The sequence below is a fragment of the Antedon bifida genome, chromosome 1, assembly GCF_963402885.1.
Source record: "Antedon bifida chromosome 1, ecAntBifi1.1, whole genome shotgun sequence".
Lineage (NCBI taxonomy): Eukaryota > Metazoa > Echinodermata > Crinoidea > Comatulida > Antedonidae > Antedon > Antedon bifida.
The window spans coordinates 13,314,038-13,328,489 of record NC_136226.1 but is presented as its reverse complement, the minus strand read 5'-3'; the positions used below and the strand labels follow the sequence as shown (position 1 = coordinate 13,328,489).

Here is a 14,452-nt window from a genome sequence, read left to right as displayed (position 1 = left end):
TTAGTAATACAAAGCTCAACATTAAACCAGAGGGAGATATAAACATTATAACCTACTCACGTTAACAACTGCAGAGTGCTAGATGTGGTAATTATATGGTAATTATAGAGGGAGCTAGATATATTAATTGTAGCAGCAAAGGGGGGATGAATATTACTTTTAGTTGCCATCTCTGCTATATTCATGTGATGTATATATGTTGGATTATATATTTATTAACAATTATGTAAATTATGTCTTAATACAAGACGTGATTGATAGATTAAAATTTGATAAAGATTGTTCTATAATAATTTCTAGATGGATATTAAGGATAAATTCTTGAAATATGCAGCAGATTTGAAAAAACATTGATTAGGAATCACTGTGCATTTATAAATAGTTTTTCTTTAATATAAATTCAATTATATAATATAATGACCAAAATTATTCAATTAATCTATGAATTTGATGAAGATCGTTTAGTTTACATTTCACATTACTTTCAGTGGATCATTAAAGAAAAGAGCAAATTCTATCACTTTATTTGTACAATTCTTTTTTTATATGGCGTTGCATACTTAGTCACTTATCGACTATGGTGGTTGTCAGATACAAAATTGTAGAAAATATAGCATCTTTTATTCTTTAAAAACATGATTGAATATCTGTACTAAAAGCCTGTCTTTTTTATACTGTAGTCCGGAGTCAAAAAGTGGGCCTCTTCACTGTCGATACGCATTCCGATGACGTAATGTGAAGTAAATACCGTAGTTACGTAACACACGTCCCTGGATATAAAGTCATGTGACCGACTGAATCGAACACAGCATGTGTTTAGTTATGAAATGCTATTCATTCATTCATGTAGTTTATTAGGTGGTCAAGGTCAATAATATAGCTATGGCGTTCCTTACCAAGAATGTGTTGTATGTACTTTGTTTAATGGTTGCAGTTGCCTATTTTATGTATGATGGATTTGATGAAGGTTTGTAGAAATGTGCAAATAATCTGCCAGTATACTCCTCAAATCAAGCGGTGCTAGCTAGGCCTAGACTAGAATAGAGAGAGGTAGAGGAGAAAAAGTGTAGCCTAGTCTAGATAGAGGCTCTAGCCCCTTACACCACTCCATCTTTCCAATTAGGTAGACGTGGTATTAGCTACACTACTAGGCTATGCCCACAGTTATGCCACTTCTACTACTAGTACTGATCTAGAGTAGTACTAGAGTAGGGGCCTAGCTCTACCTTTCTAGTTAGGCCTAGGCCCTAGATTGTAGGTATGTGCTAGACTAGCTAGGCTACACTATACCCACAGTATACTTGGATTAACGATTAACTATTATTAAATTGATAGTTTTGAATGACTGTTGTATTTTTTCATTTAGGCCTTTTATTTTAATGTTAATTTTTTGTATTAAACAAAATATATTTCTAATAAATTGTAATTGATGCTGCTGTTTAAATATGTGATTTTGTGTGAATTAATAACCATTTATTGTCGACTTTTAAAAATTGCATGACAATTTTTAATTATTTTTTCACTTTTGATATGTTATAGCACCCTCTATTGGTTTTGGTCATAATAAAGACCCACAAATATGAGTAGAAGATGCAAAACAGCCCATACTCCCATAAGTTGTAAATAAAAAGTTGTATGGTGTGACATACTGTACTGTACCTTCATAACAAATACAAGTGAGGCATACAGTACAATTTGCTTTTTAATCTAATAAAGCACTGTTAAACAAAACCGTGCATAAGCACTGTTAAACAAAACCGTGCATAAGCACTGTTAAACAAAACCGTGCTTAAGCACTGTTAAACAAAACCGTGCTTAAGCACTGTTAAACAAAACCGTGCTTAAGCACTGTTAAACAAAACCGTGCTTAAGCACTGTTAAACAAAACCGTGCTTAAGCACTGTTAAACAAAACCGTGCTTAAGCACTGTTAAACAAAACCGTGCATAAGCACTGTTAAACAAAACCATGCATAAGCACTGTTAAACAAAACCGTGCATAAGCACTGTTAAACAAAACCGTGCTTAAGCACTGTTAAACAAAACCGTGCATAAGCACTGTTAAACAAAACCGTGCATAAGCACTGTTAAACAAAACCGTGCATATATACTGATAATTTTTGTAGCATTTCAATTGTCCATTTTTTAAAAACTTGTGAGACAATATTATGCATGAACCCACTATAACTTGTCACCCTGAGTACTGAAGTGGATGCAATACATTATCCATTTTGCATAACCACCAAAAATCTGTGTTCTATTTCTACCGATATAGAATCGGTTAAGGGGAAACGAGTTGTGATAACAGGAGCAAGCACTGGTATTGGTGAGCAGATTGCCTACCATTATGCACGATTTGGAGCTAAAATTATTGTAACTGCACGGAGGGAGGCAGTGCTACACAAGGTAACACAGCTTTTGCTATCTTGGTTGTTTTTATATAAATATGACTCGATTCCTTTGGCTGAAACCTGGGATTTAACAAAATGTAACCACAGGCCTTGTTGGTTATGGATATATATTTAAGTAATTTATATAGGAAATAATAAGTAATAAGCTTATAGAACTGAAGTAAAAGTAACATTATATTAAGAATTTTATGGTAGATATTTTTTGCTTTATTTTAGGTTGTAGCAAAGTGTAAAGAATTAGGTGCAGAAGAGGCCTTCTATCTCCCACTCGACATGGGAAATATGAATCACACCAAACAGCTTATACAAGAAGCTAAAAATAAATTTGGTGGCCTAGACTATCTCATACTAAACCATATAACGTCAAACTACTTGACAACATGGAAAGGTGATATGGAGAGATTGAATGATGTCATCAACATAAATTTTAATGCATATGTCAGTCTAGCAACGGAAGCGTTACCAATGTTAGATGCTAGTAATGGATCTATTGCAGTGGTTTCATCTTTTGCAGGTACAGTAGTTGCTGTAGATACTGTTTCGTATTATGAGAATTCTCTTAACCAGTATTTATTAATAGAGATAATACAATTGTGTAATAGCCCCCTCTATAATATTGTGGCTCTCAAGTTAGCTACAAATAATGTAAATATATAAAAGGATATTATTCAAATATATTATACTATTCTATAGTGAGTATGCTTCATATTTGCAGTTAATAATACCAGCATATGAATGTTATACTGGATTTTTATAGGAACAATAATGTTGGATTTGTTCTTTCTTTAGGAAAAGTAGGCATACCATACTCGGCATCCTACAGTGCCTCCAAGTTTGCTCTTGGTGGCTTTTTTGGTGCATTACGACAGGAGCTGATCTTTAAAGAACAAGATGTGTCCATAACATTGTGTATTATTGGTAGGTAACTTATATATGTATATATAATCCAATCTGCAGACAGTACTGTTTCAATCTTATTAGATCTCGTCAGTGCAGCTCAGGTTGCGAAATGATATGTACCCCAGAACTGACACAATATATTTGATGAGGCATGGTACACTGATTATGAACACAAAGAGTGCACAACATCAACAAGCATGCTTTGTATATATGTTTATTTTAGCATTAGCCCTCATTACTGTGATGTCACACACCTTAAATGATGACATCATTGCATTCATCTCTTTTATTTTTCCATTCAACAGGGAGTATTAACACAACAAATGCTGTAGAATTTTCCAAGGATGTATTGAACACCGACTTTTTATTTAAAACCTCTGCAAGTGACACTGCTTTGGCAATCATCAAAGGTACAGTTACTAGACAACGTGAAGTTTATTTTCCTTTCTCCATGAAACCTTTGGTTCTTTTACGTGATTGGATCCCTGATATTATAGACAGCGCCGTCAGATTTCAAATAAAACCTGATGCTGAAAAGTAGTACAGCTGAAGTGTGTTTGGATTGGTATGGTTGGATTGAGTGAGGTGGGTTTTAAATACGAAAAGTGGTTGGTTGGATATTGGGATGGGGTTGGATGTTTTTGGGAGGGGTTAAATATGGTAGTTCAACATGTCACTTTTTTTTTGTTGGCTTACAAAACAAAGCAAGCATCTCGAAATATATATTTTTATTAGATAAATATACATCTATAGTTACAATAGATTAAAAGTTATGTTTATGTTTTAAAAAACGCATGCATGCATTGAACAAAAGGAGGGCGACAAGCAGCACCCAGTAATAAGCACCGTCTGTGAATATGAAGCTGTCTCTTCAGGGCGGCAAGATTTTGATATCTTCTCTAAAGTATAACGATAATAAAAATTGAAAAGAAAAAATAAAATGATGTAGAAACAGTGATTTGGACCATAATCATGTTTTATTGATTTGTATTAATTTTATATTAATTGTAAAATAGATTTCAATGCTGCAAATTGTAAGTAAAATTTTGTATTAAATAATGGAACTTTTAATCAGTATTAAAATAAAACGTTCTCTTTACATTTCTGTGAAAAATTTCAATTTGTTTCGTGGAAGTTGCGTGTATCTCCATTTTGTTTGAGAGGAAGTATGTTCACCAAAACAGGATTCGACTGTGGTTAAAGTAGACGATGAGAACCGGTAAAAGTAATTGAGAAATAAAACATTATTTCGGTCAATAAACTCTGCACTTAGTCCAATTACATTTAATGTTGTAATTAATACTAACACTAGGTAATGTTTTAGAAATAATAAGTCATTACGAGGTGTTCATGCTTTGATTGCGTTTTCGCCGCCAGTATCGGGCAGTTAACTTTTTTTCTTTGGTCTACCCGGATGAGTCTACACTGCAAATTCCAGCGTAAATGTTCTTGTTTTGTTTTTAAACTGCACTTTAAACAAATAATGACTACTTTATATGTTTCAGTTCTGAACATTTGTTTCAGTTCTGAATTAGTAGAAACCTAGCATCCTCGGAAAATGGTTTTTACATTTACGTTGTTTAGAGTTGCTTATTCGTCACTGAGTACCGTGCTAATTTGGCAGTTTTTTTTTCTTTTATTACTAAAATATATTCATTTCATAATGACATTTCATAATCTTGATATCTTAAAATATTCATTAATATGTTCATTTCTTAGAGTATTCATATCTTAGCGTATTCATTTTTCTTAACGTATTCTTAACACATTCATTTTTTAAATTCATTTCTTAACATACATCATAATTTTAGCAAATTCATTTCTTAACGTAATCATATTTTTGCATATTCATTTTAACATAATCATATTAATTTTAGCGTATTATTTTTTGTATATTGATTTCCTAATTTGACAGTGCCGATGATTTACGCTTATTTTGCTCTGTATCTAAACTTGTCGTATTTATAAAATCATCATCATTTTTAATTATATTAATAGAGAAATACAGATGAAGTGTAATAGGCGAGACGTATATTTATTACATTCCGGCTAACCTTGCTTTGAGGTTTATAGTTAGATCATGGGGGTATAAATCTAAATCTAAGTATAACAATCGCAGTTATTAAATGTCGTCAATCATAAATTTATAACCAGTGTGACTAGTTCGAGGGATCAAACACGCGGTGTTTAAAATAATGAATGTTTTTTGAAATATATTTTAAAAACTGTTTATCGTAAAGCATTCTACATAATGACTAATCTCTGTCTATTCAAACACTTACAGAGCTATAGACACGATTGCGTGTATTTTTCATGGATTGAAGATTGCTACGATTTTCTTTAAAGCTGATGATTGTCTCTTTTTTATGAAGTGTTTCAACAAGATGACGAGTTTGCCAATAACAAACGCGCATATTATACCGGAAGTACGCTGTGTGGTTTGGCAGCAGCAAACCCTTTAAAAGAAGATTACATGTACATACTGAATTAGTTCCTGTGTTTAAATCGTCGTGATACCGGGTTGTGGCGGTGTGTTAAAACTGGTTAAAAGTAGTAAATAATAATGACAAAAACAAAATGTGGATTTTATTTTGTTATAATTGCTGTAACCTGTTTATCACTTGATGTATTTTGTATGGCAGGTCCTATATCGGTACCAACTTGTGAGTAAGTAGACGTTCTTGTATTTATAGCTTAATTTAAAAAAATGTCTTACGTTTTATTTGATGCACTCTACCTCCATTCTGTAATACACTGCAGAAAAAGAGTCGTTTGGAAAGTAGGCCTTCGGGCCACTCATAGATATAGAGACTGCATCTTTTAAGTTCCGAAAAACGAGACGTATATTTTATTTAGTCTTACTCTTGAAAAAGCACGTCTTATACCCTCAATGAATCCAAAATAGTTAGTAGTTGAATCGCTGAGGCAATTTTTTTAATGATATTGCTTTGTTATGGAAGTAAAAATATGTTTCCTCCACGTTTATAATAAACATAATACGATAGCATCATAATAACAGGAAATGCAAATTGTTTTATGACGAATTAAATGTGGATTTAAGGTTCAGTGACGCCTACATTATCGCTAGAATTAAAAACACGAACTAAAATATTAGGCCTAAACCACAAATTAGTTAGGCCCACTTATTTTTGTAAAAATAATGCTTTTAATCATAGCTCAACTGCATTGCTATTATATTGATAATAATGTTCTTATATTTTCTTAGAGGAGGAGGGAACTGTGATTCGCCAAAGAAAACGGGTAACGGTATGTCATTTGGATTAAGTAATATTGGATTATATTTGTTAATTACTTTGTTCCGTGCGGCGAGTAGCTTTGTTGATAAAAGGATTGGTTAATAGTTCCCCCTGGTTGAAATTACAAATAGGCCTATGTTCGTTTACAATCTAAAAAACCTCGTATTTCCACGTGTATGGAACCGAAATCCGAGGATATTCTCTTACCAACATACTTTTATTGTAGTAGACATGTTAACAACACACTTCTCTTATGAATAAATTCACTCAAAAACATTATTCTAAATTCAACAATAAAAAACATCGTTCATGGCAATTTTTTTTAGAGAAAGATTGTGAAAAATGTTGTCTGAAGAAGATGAAGACGTGTACAAAATGCGATTGTTCGCCGAAAACGACCCCAGACAATACCATAGACAGTACTACTATAGATACATCAACCAATCTCCCAACAACATACCACCTACCAGTATCTACATCAGGTAAAGGACTAACAAGAAGCCTACCAATAACCACTGACATTCTTAGTGCAAGACCAAGTACAGGTTTTAGCAGGATCGTCACTGAACCAAGTGAAAAGCCACTAACGAAAAGTAAACAAAGGCATCTTGTTGTTATCTTACTTTTACAATAGTTGAACCAGTTATAGGAAACCAAAAACAGGATGTGTGGCTAGCGTGGCGTGACTTCCGATTTGATGGTCTCTGAAAATGTACTAAAATGTTACGAAATATTTGATTATTTTATAAAGTCAATCGTACAATTCTCAGAGTTATTTGATTTTGAAATAAAGTCGTGCCTATATAATTATTTACGATCATCATCTTAAAAAATAGTAAAAGAGTAGTAACAGACAAATTATGATTTTATGTAGGCCTACTTTGATAATTATATAAAAAAATCATTAATTTCTTTGACGTAGTTCCAGATTTAAAAAAGAATAACCAGCTTGCAAGGAACAATACAACAAATGATGAAGAAGATAGAGTTTTTAGTAAGGATTTTATAATCGGGATGATTACAGGAGCTCTTGCTGTCGGCATTGTAGTCATTGCAACGTCTATCACGTGTTACGTCTGCTATTCAAAGAACGAGAGAATGCGTAGAGAAATCATAGAAAGTTATGAAAAAAGATACGAAAAAGACGGTAAGTGGGCCTAACGGGTCAGTTTTACTGTTGACGCCGTCTAATAAAATGTCGGTTAATCACCAAAGTTGTAGATCTGTACCTAAAGATTGAGATTTACGAGTATAATAATAATAACTTTATTTCAGACAAAGTCCATAGAAAAAAAATTAGTATAGTAAAGCATAGCTCCTAAATTCTTAGGTTGTGATATGACTATTTTAAAATATGGTAACAATAAAAACATGTTTGTCCTAAAATCATAGATACAGAGTATTGGAATCACATTGCCACGTCGCAATTAATTCAACTATATCTTATCTATTTAGGTTCAATTGCCATGGTTGGAAATGAAGCTTACGACGGGAAAAGTAGTCTTCGTGGAGGTTTCTTTTCAGCTTCTGCGTCAACCCTTCGCACGTCCGTCCCACCAGGTGCTTGTTACGCTGAAGTTGACGACGAAATGTTGGACAACCGGCTATCACATTGTAGTCTTCCAGACGTCATGGGAAAAGTAGTCGATCCTACGACTGGTTATGCCTTCTACAAAACGGACAGACCATCGGTCTACAGTGGCTTCCATGGACATAATGCGCGAGCTAAAAACACAAATCACGGCCTACATCGTATTGACCGACCAACGATATACACTGGTCTAAAAAGAAATCAAGACAAAAGCCAACAAGAAAACTTAAGCGAACGTGTATATTTTGAAGCGCAGGAAGTCCTTCCAGAAAGAGTGCTACAGCAAGGAGATGACAACAAACGAGATCCTTCACACACCTATATGAAAATTAATGATAAGATACCAACGGATCAAACTCCAGCTGAAACTCTTCCAAATGCGTCCAATTCGGACACACTTCCCAATACAACTCCATTACCGGTTTATTTTCAATTAAATACGACTAAAGACAAGGAACAGCATCATTATCAGTTACTGGAGAAATCTGACGAAGAGAAAGAAGTGGTTGGTGCATGTTTTGCTGAGACGTCGTCTGAGTACCAATCACTTGGAGAAAGCATTCCTGAAGCACGTCGCGACGACGATCGTCTTCCTAAATATTTTACTCTTGACAAATAATTTGTAATATAATAATTTATATGTATAGAAAACGCAGGCTTATATTAGTGTTTATTCTGTGTTTTATGAGTTCTTTGTTATAAAATTATGATAATTAAAAATTTGAACAGTCCAGCTTCTAGTTCTTGTGCGTCGTTTTTACTCGATGTGTTTTTTTTAACCAAGTTTTAAGCACTTCCACTTCACAAGGTTTCATTACAGATAACATTTTGATTGTCAGAAGTGTATCGATTTAGTTTATAGACCTAATACAATTTCAAATAACAGCTCCATAATAAATATAATGAGAAAATTCATTATTTGTATATTATATAACACCTAAATAAATTCCTGTCCATTCCATGTTGATATATAACCTTTCATCATTCACCTCATGCCATTATTTGTACCATTACACTCATAAACATTCATTATTTGTATACTATTAAATTACCATTATACATTATAATGTGTTTTTACATGGATTAATTTACATCATAGATCTGAAGTTTATATGAAATGTCTACCGGTACACGACATTTACAGCTCACTATGTCGGTTGGTTGGTCGGTCGGTCGGTAAACTCAAATTTGCGCACGCGAATGCAGCCATGCATATCTCGGGCAGAAATACACTGCTTAGAGATTAATTACCAGACCTGTGTGATACGCGGTTTCAAAAAGTAGCCTACAATGATTTGTCACATGTTTATGGATATTACTAGATAGTTTTAACGCAGTAATATATTATATTATTATATATATTAAATTTTATTTTTATTCCGGTAGAAAATTAAATTATCGATTAAATCACGGTTTACTTGAAATTAGAAACATCAGTTCCTGTGAAAACTGTTTTAAAGGATTAATCAAAGGGAAATAATAGCATTGAAAAGGCCCGGATGTGACACAAGATTACGACAACACAATCCCTATAGACCAAAATAAGCTAACAATTAAAATTATAGAACATCATCTAATACGATTATGTTGATTATTCTCCTGGCTTATAACTTTACTGAGTCTTAAATCAAAAGTATAATGCAAAAGGGGTATCTCCAGAACTTTCTCAACTTAGAGTGCGCACGTGATAAGATAAGCATCGGTGTGCCATAGATACTCATTCAATTTCGATTCCAGAATTTCATACACGTAGTGTAGTGTGGAACCTCTAAGTTTATTACCATTTCTGGAAAGTTAAATTTGGTACACTAGTGAAATTGATTTCCTATATTACCATTTGGAATACTTCCCTTGTCGTCGACATAATGGATCACTTGTTTCCAATTGTTTCCTTCTCAATACAAAGTGATGTAAAATAAACCGAAAACAATGAACGTGATTAGGCAATTGCTAATCAAACTGTATATTTATTCTAAAGTAACTTGGTTTGTCTTGAGTTACATTTTACGTTCAATACTCAAAAAGGTATCGGTATCGATAGAAGTGAAACTACCATTCTTTCGAATTTAGTTGACGCTGAGCGATTACGACTTGTCGAGATCCGTTTACGACGTGTAGAGGTCGTTTAGAGGTCTGTTTTAGACGTGTCGATGGTCATTTTGAGACGTGGCGCTATCCGTTTATGATGTGTCAAGATCCGTTTAGGACGTGTCGAGGTCATTTTATGACGTGTCGATGGTCCCTTTACGACGTTCCGCGATCCGTTTACGATGTGTCGAGATCCGTTTATGACGTGTCGAGGTCATTTTATGACGTGTCGATGGTCCTTTTACGACGTTCCGCGATCCTTTTACGATGTATCTTAATCCGTTTACGATGTATCTTAATCCGTTTATGACGTGTCGATACCGTAATATAGTTACTACTCATTTACCTCGCTATACATTTAATAATAATTATGTATTTTAAAATGACAATGCTGTAGGTTGCTGGATCGATCTGAATAGAAACAATCGAGTGACCGTGATATAGCCTTTAAAGTAACAACCCATTTATGTGACGTTCTTAAAATATTCTGATTAAATTGAGAAAATTTTCTTTAGCACGTAATTTACTAATATCTTGTAAAGTACTACATAAGTGATTGTCTTGATTATAAGGTAATGACTTGCTTTTAGGAAAAACCAAATAACAAACAAAGGTCGCCTTGGTATTTCCCTGTCCGAGTATCGCTACGTCACATCCCTGTCTGACAAACGGTTAGTCATTTTGTACACGATATGCATAATAATTGATAGGAAATATAGAATCTACAATTAATCTGTTGTTTATGGGTACATTGTAAGTTTACTGGGTACAAGTTAATGTCTATCAACAGCATCCAGTAACCAATTAAAATGTGGGTAGTGGTTAGTATTGCCAAGTTCATTCATCTAAAATGATGCAATACTCTCTTAACCTTTTAACGTGAAATCTTATTGTCTATTTTTCATTTATTAGCAGTCCGTACGTTTACAGATTTATTGGGTAATAATCAATCGTCATTGGTACATCAGTGATTGGTCAGATGTTTACTTCTCTGACTTGGCTCTCTGATGCAATGGTACTCCCTTTAATTAAGTTATCACCATACACAAGCAATAATAAATAAAGATAAAAAGAACAAAGGTATTCCATCTTTTACTGTATTTACAAAATATACATGAAATTAAGCCTTAAAAAATATCAATATACTTCTTGATGTTTTTTATTTGTAATGCTATATCGAAACATTCATTGCATTAGTTGAAGTGACAGGTATGGATCTAGTAGGCTTAGAGGCAATCCATGGATTTGGGGATTCCACTGTAAATTATGACGGCACAGCAGCATTTGTGTATCCTTAGTGCATATGTTCATGTGTTGATCAAGATTATCAATGTCAATTGTTTCCTTCTGTATAGTCTTTCAACTGATCTGCCACGTGCTCATTCAATAGTGGCTTATTTCTTCTCTTTCCACCTTTTCTTCTCTTTTGTACTGGGGTCTAAAAATATATAAATCAAGTAAATAATAAATACACTGTATAAATCAATTAAATATATAAATCAATTAATATAAATTGTTTTTACTATAATACAGGATATTACGAGTAATACAAGTGAATAATTACAGTACATGGTTATCATTTTGCAAATGTCACTGTGGTTACCATGATATACTATTTCAGTCTACACTATCAAACTAGTTTGACATGTTCAAATATGGTAATGATATGCCCAAATATGGTGTAGACAGAGCTTTATATTTTATTATTCAGATAATTGATGGCACAGCATAAAAAAAGGAGGTTGACACAAACAACACTAGAGAATGAGATGTTTTTCACAATTGTCTTCACTACACCGCTAGTGAAGGTGCATCTGAAAATCAATTTACTTACAAATTTCTTAACACCTGAATCTTGCATAGACGTGATTCCCTGCTTCTTTAGATATTCATCAATTTTGTTTTCATCTATTGAATCCACTGCTGCACCTCGCCAAAGTTTCCTGAACTCTGGAATAGAAAACAAACCACAATAAAGCAAACAACCTCTAGTATGCATTTCAGCAAATACATGCTTTTTCAGATGATAGTGTATATCATACATGTTTTATGTCTGTTTTTTCTTCTGGCTTCATCAATTCAATTCAATTCAATAATCTCCGCTTTTCCTCTACCCCTTTCCCTCATCCCCCCTTCCCCCTAACATCATTTTACACAGATTTCTATACTGTACCTTCTTCAACAGTAAATTGGCATCCTTTGTCATTATAAAATAATACTTTCTTCTTATCTATTGGCCGTGTAACTATGATTACCCGATCTTTTAATTCCTGAAAGTCAGAATAAATTTTATTTTATTAGTTTGTCACTATACTTTTCAAAATTATGTTAAAAAATAGTAATATTTAATAGGGATAAAAGAAATTTTTTTATGTTTTATTTTACAGGTGTTAAGTACCTGTGTTGCTTTTCTCTTTGACTTTTTTCACTTTCCAATTTCTTGTCTTTACCGTTTCACATTTCTTTTATTTTTTAAGCATTACTGCTTTGAGTTTCTATCATTACTGTTAAAATTCAAAGTACATTAAAATAATAATGTTCAACAAAGAGGGCAGCCTCACTTCTATTTTTTTCTCTGCATGTGGTAGGCTGTCAACTACATCGTCAAATAAGATCCCTCCTTTACCATGTTGATCGTAATTGTCTAAAAGTCGTAGTAATTCTTTCTTTCCTCGAATATTAAATTTTGGTTTGTATTTATATCTTCCATCTTCAGCAGCAATCTTAGGATTATTTGGTAATGCCTGAAAAAGAAGTTAGAATATTGATTGAAAATGTGCTATGGTGAAGAGCCGGTGTATAAACTCTTAAAGGAGGGTTAAATTGCTGAAAAGATTAATAGGAAAAAGAGTTTGAGGCTCCCTTATATGTATACATATATAGTGTGTACTTTATAATAACCCAGGGCATAATTTGTGGGTTAACTCCGATGTTCTTGTTCAAATTTTTGATGTTACAGCAGTTATGGGGCCTATCAGGTTTCATCTGCACTCAATATAGCTTCGTTTGAGCTGCAAGAACTAAAGAAAATTGTTGAGAAAAAAAACCACAACATAAAGATAACATAGAGTAGATAGATAGAACAGAACATAAAAATAAACTAATATAATGTAGATATGTAAAGCTTTGTCTACTATCAAAGTTTGACAACAAAAAAAGTGTGACATGCTCAAATATGGTAGTGATGTGCTCAAATATGGTAGTGATATGATATCATAATGTCTATATATGGGCACATCACATTTTTTTGACAGCGCTTTGAAAACAGCCTTACATCATTTGTCAACCAGGCTTTATTAGCTGTTGAAATATCCATCATGTTCGTCTCATCCAGTATTTCATCTACAGTCAGGCTGTAGTTATCTCCTTTTTTAAACCGATCTCTCATAAAGTTGACAATATTTGCTAAAATTCTAAATTTGTTCTTTGACGTTCCTTGAAACATTTTATTATTAAAGAGTCCATGTCCAATTTGATTTTTGTTTGACTTCTCATTTTTAAAATCTACAAAAATAAAAACAATTATTAGATTATATTTAAATTAATACAAACAATTTAAACAGGCCAGTCAAGTGGAGAAAGAATTAAATACTCATGAAGGATTCAGCAATAAACTCATTGTAAGGACTTTAATTAATTCAAGGCAAGACTTACCTGGAAGAGGCCTCTTTTTCTTTTTAGTAGGAGGTTGTGAGTTTGTTTCTGTTTTAGGTTTTCTCTTCTCAATAACAGGAACAGCCAATGCTCTCTTTTGAAAGGCTTCTCGTTGACTAATCAATGACTGATCCATCTAAATAAAAAAATGTGTCTTTAAGTTACTTCCAATCTATACACCATTTCAATAAGCCCAGTTTTTTTTTTACTGCTATTGCATTATTGGGTGCGAAATGACTCTCAATGTGTGGCAAACGGCTTGTAGACGGCCTTTTCTCTTTTCATTTATTCAATGATCCTAGCTTAGCATAGAATGAACAAGTAAATCGACATTCATTCAGTACTAGAATATAACATATACCTATAATTAATACAAGAAATTGATCAAGAATATAGAAACCTTGGTTATTATCTGCTTTGATATGCTGAAGTAGCTCAAATATTGACAAAAATAAACTTATTTATTCTGATGCAGACCCTTCGTTTCTCTCACACAAACATGCATACCGCCCTCTCTCTCCATTGGAACGGATGGGTTGTTTTGTTTGTTTTG

At 33.2% G+C, this 14,452-nt stretch overlaps 4 protein-coding genes across 6 annotated transcripts in view; 3 read left to right on the top strand and 1 right to left on the bottom strand.

The window, feature by feature from the left end:
• Positions 1-758: 758 nt before the first annotated feature.
• Positions 759-4,408, top strand: LOC144843001 (hydroxysteroid 11-beta-dehydrogenase 1-like protein). The gene is made up of 5 exons (XM_078699639.1): positions 759-967; positions 2,274-2,404; positions 2,626-2,923; positions 3,199-3,327; positions 3,615-4,408. Exons 1-5 carry the CDS (start codon positions 883-885, stop codon positions 3,848-3,850), a joined length of 879 nt encoding a protein of 292 aa, XP_078555765.1. The 5' UTR covers positions 759-882; the 3' UTR covers positions 3,851-4,408.
• Positions 4,409-5,822: 1,414 nt separating this feature from the next.
• Positions 5,823-8,932, top strand: LOC144838243 (uncharacterized). 3 transcript variants are annotated; one of them, XM_078693665.1, is made up of 5 exons: positions 5,823-5,976; positions 6,536-6,576; positions 6,893-7,048; positions 7,489-7,713; positions 8,022-8,932. In XM_078693665.1, the coding sequence occupies exons 1-5, from the start codon at positions 5,873-5,875 to the stop codon at positions 8,774-8,776; spliced, it is 1,281 nt and encodes a 426-aa protein (XP_078549791.1). In that variant the 5' UTR covers positions 5,823-5,872; the 3' UTR covers positions 8,777-8,932. The 3 variants fall into 3 exon arrangements, with proteins under 3 accessions (XP_078549791.1, XP_078549746.1, XP_078549852.1); XM_078693620.1 differs by having other exon boundaries at positions 6,893-7,159; XM_078693726.1 differs by having other exon boundaries at positions 5,823-5,972; positions 6,893-7,159; positions 8,022-8,930.
• Positions 8,933-11,438: 2,506 nt separating this feature from the next.
• On the bottom strand, positions 11,439-14,451 carry LOC144843008 (transcription initiation factor IIE subunit beta-like). Its single transcript, XM_078699652.1, has 7 exons — positions 14,300-14,451; positions 13,900-14,035; positions 13,520-13,749; positions 12,807-12,989; positions 12,419-12,515; positions 12,080-12,195; positions 11,439-11,683 (listed from the first exon to the last, which is right to left on the bottom strand). The coding sequence occupies exons 2-7, from the start codon at positions 14,033-14,035 to the stop codon at positions 11,579-11,581; spliced, it is 867 nt and encodes a 288-aa protein (XP_078555778.1). The 5' UTR covers positions 14,300-14,451; the 3' UTR covers positions 11,439-11,578.
• Positions 13,932-14,452, top strand: part of LOC144843019 (dynactin subunit 6-like) — a 30,249-nt gene continuing 29,728 nt past the window's right edge. Inside the window, exon 1 of the mRNA XM_078699661.1 lies at positions 13,932-13,941. The gene's annotated coding sequence lies outside the window, so the exon portion shown is untranslated. The remainder of the gene's footprint in view (positions 13,942-14,452) is intronic.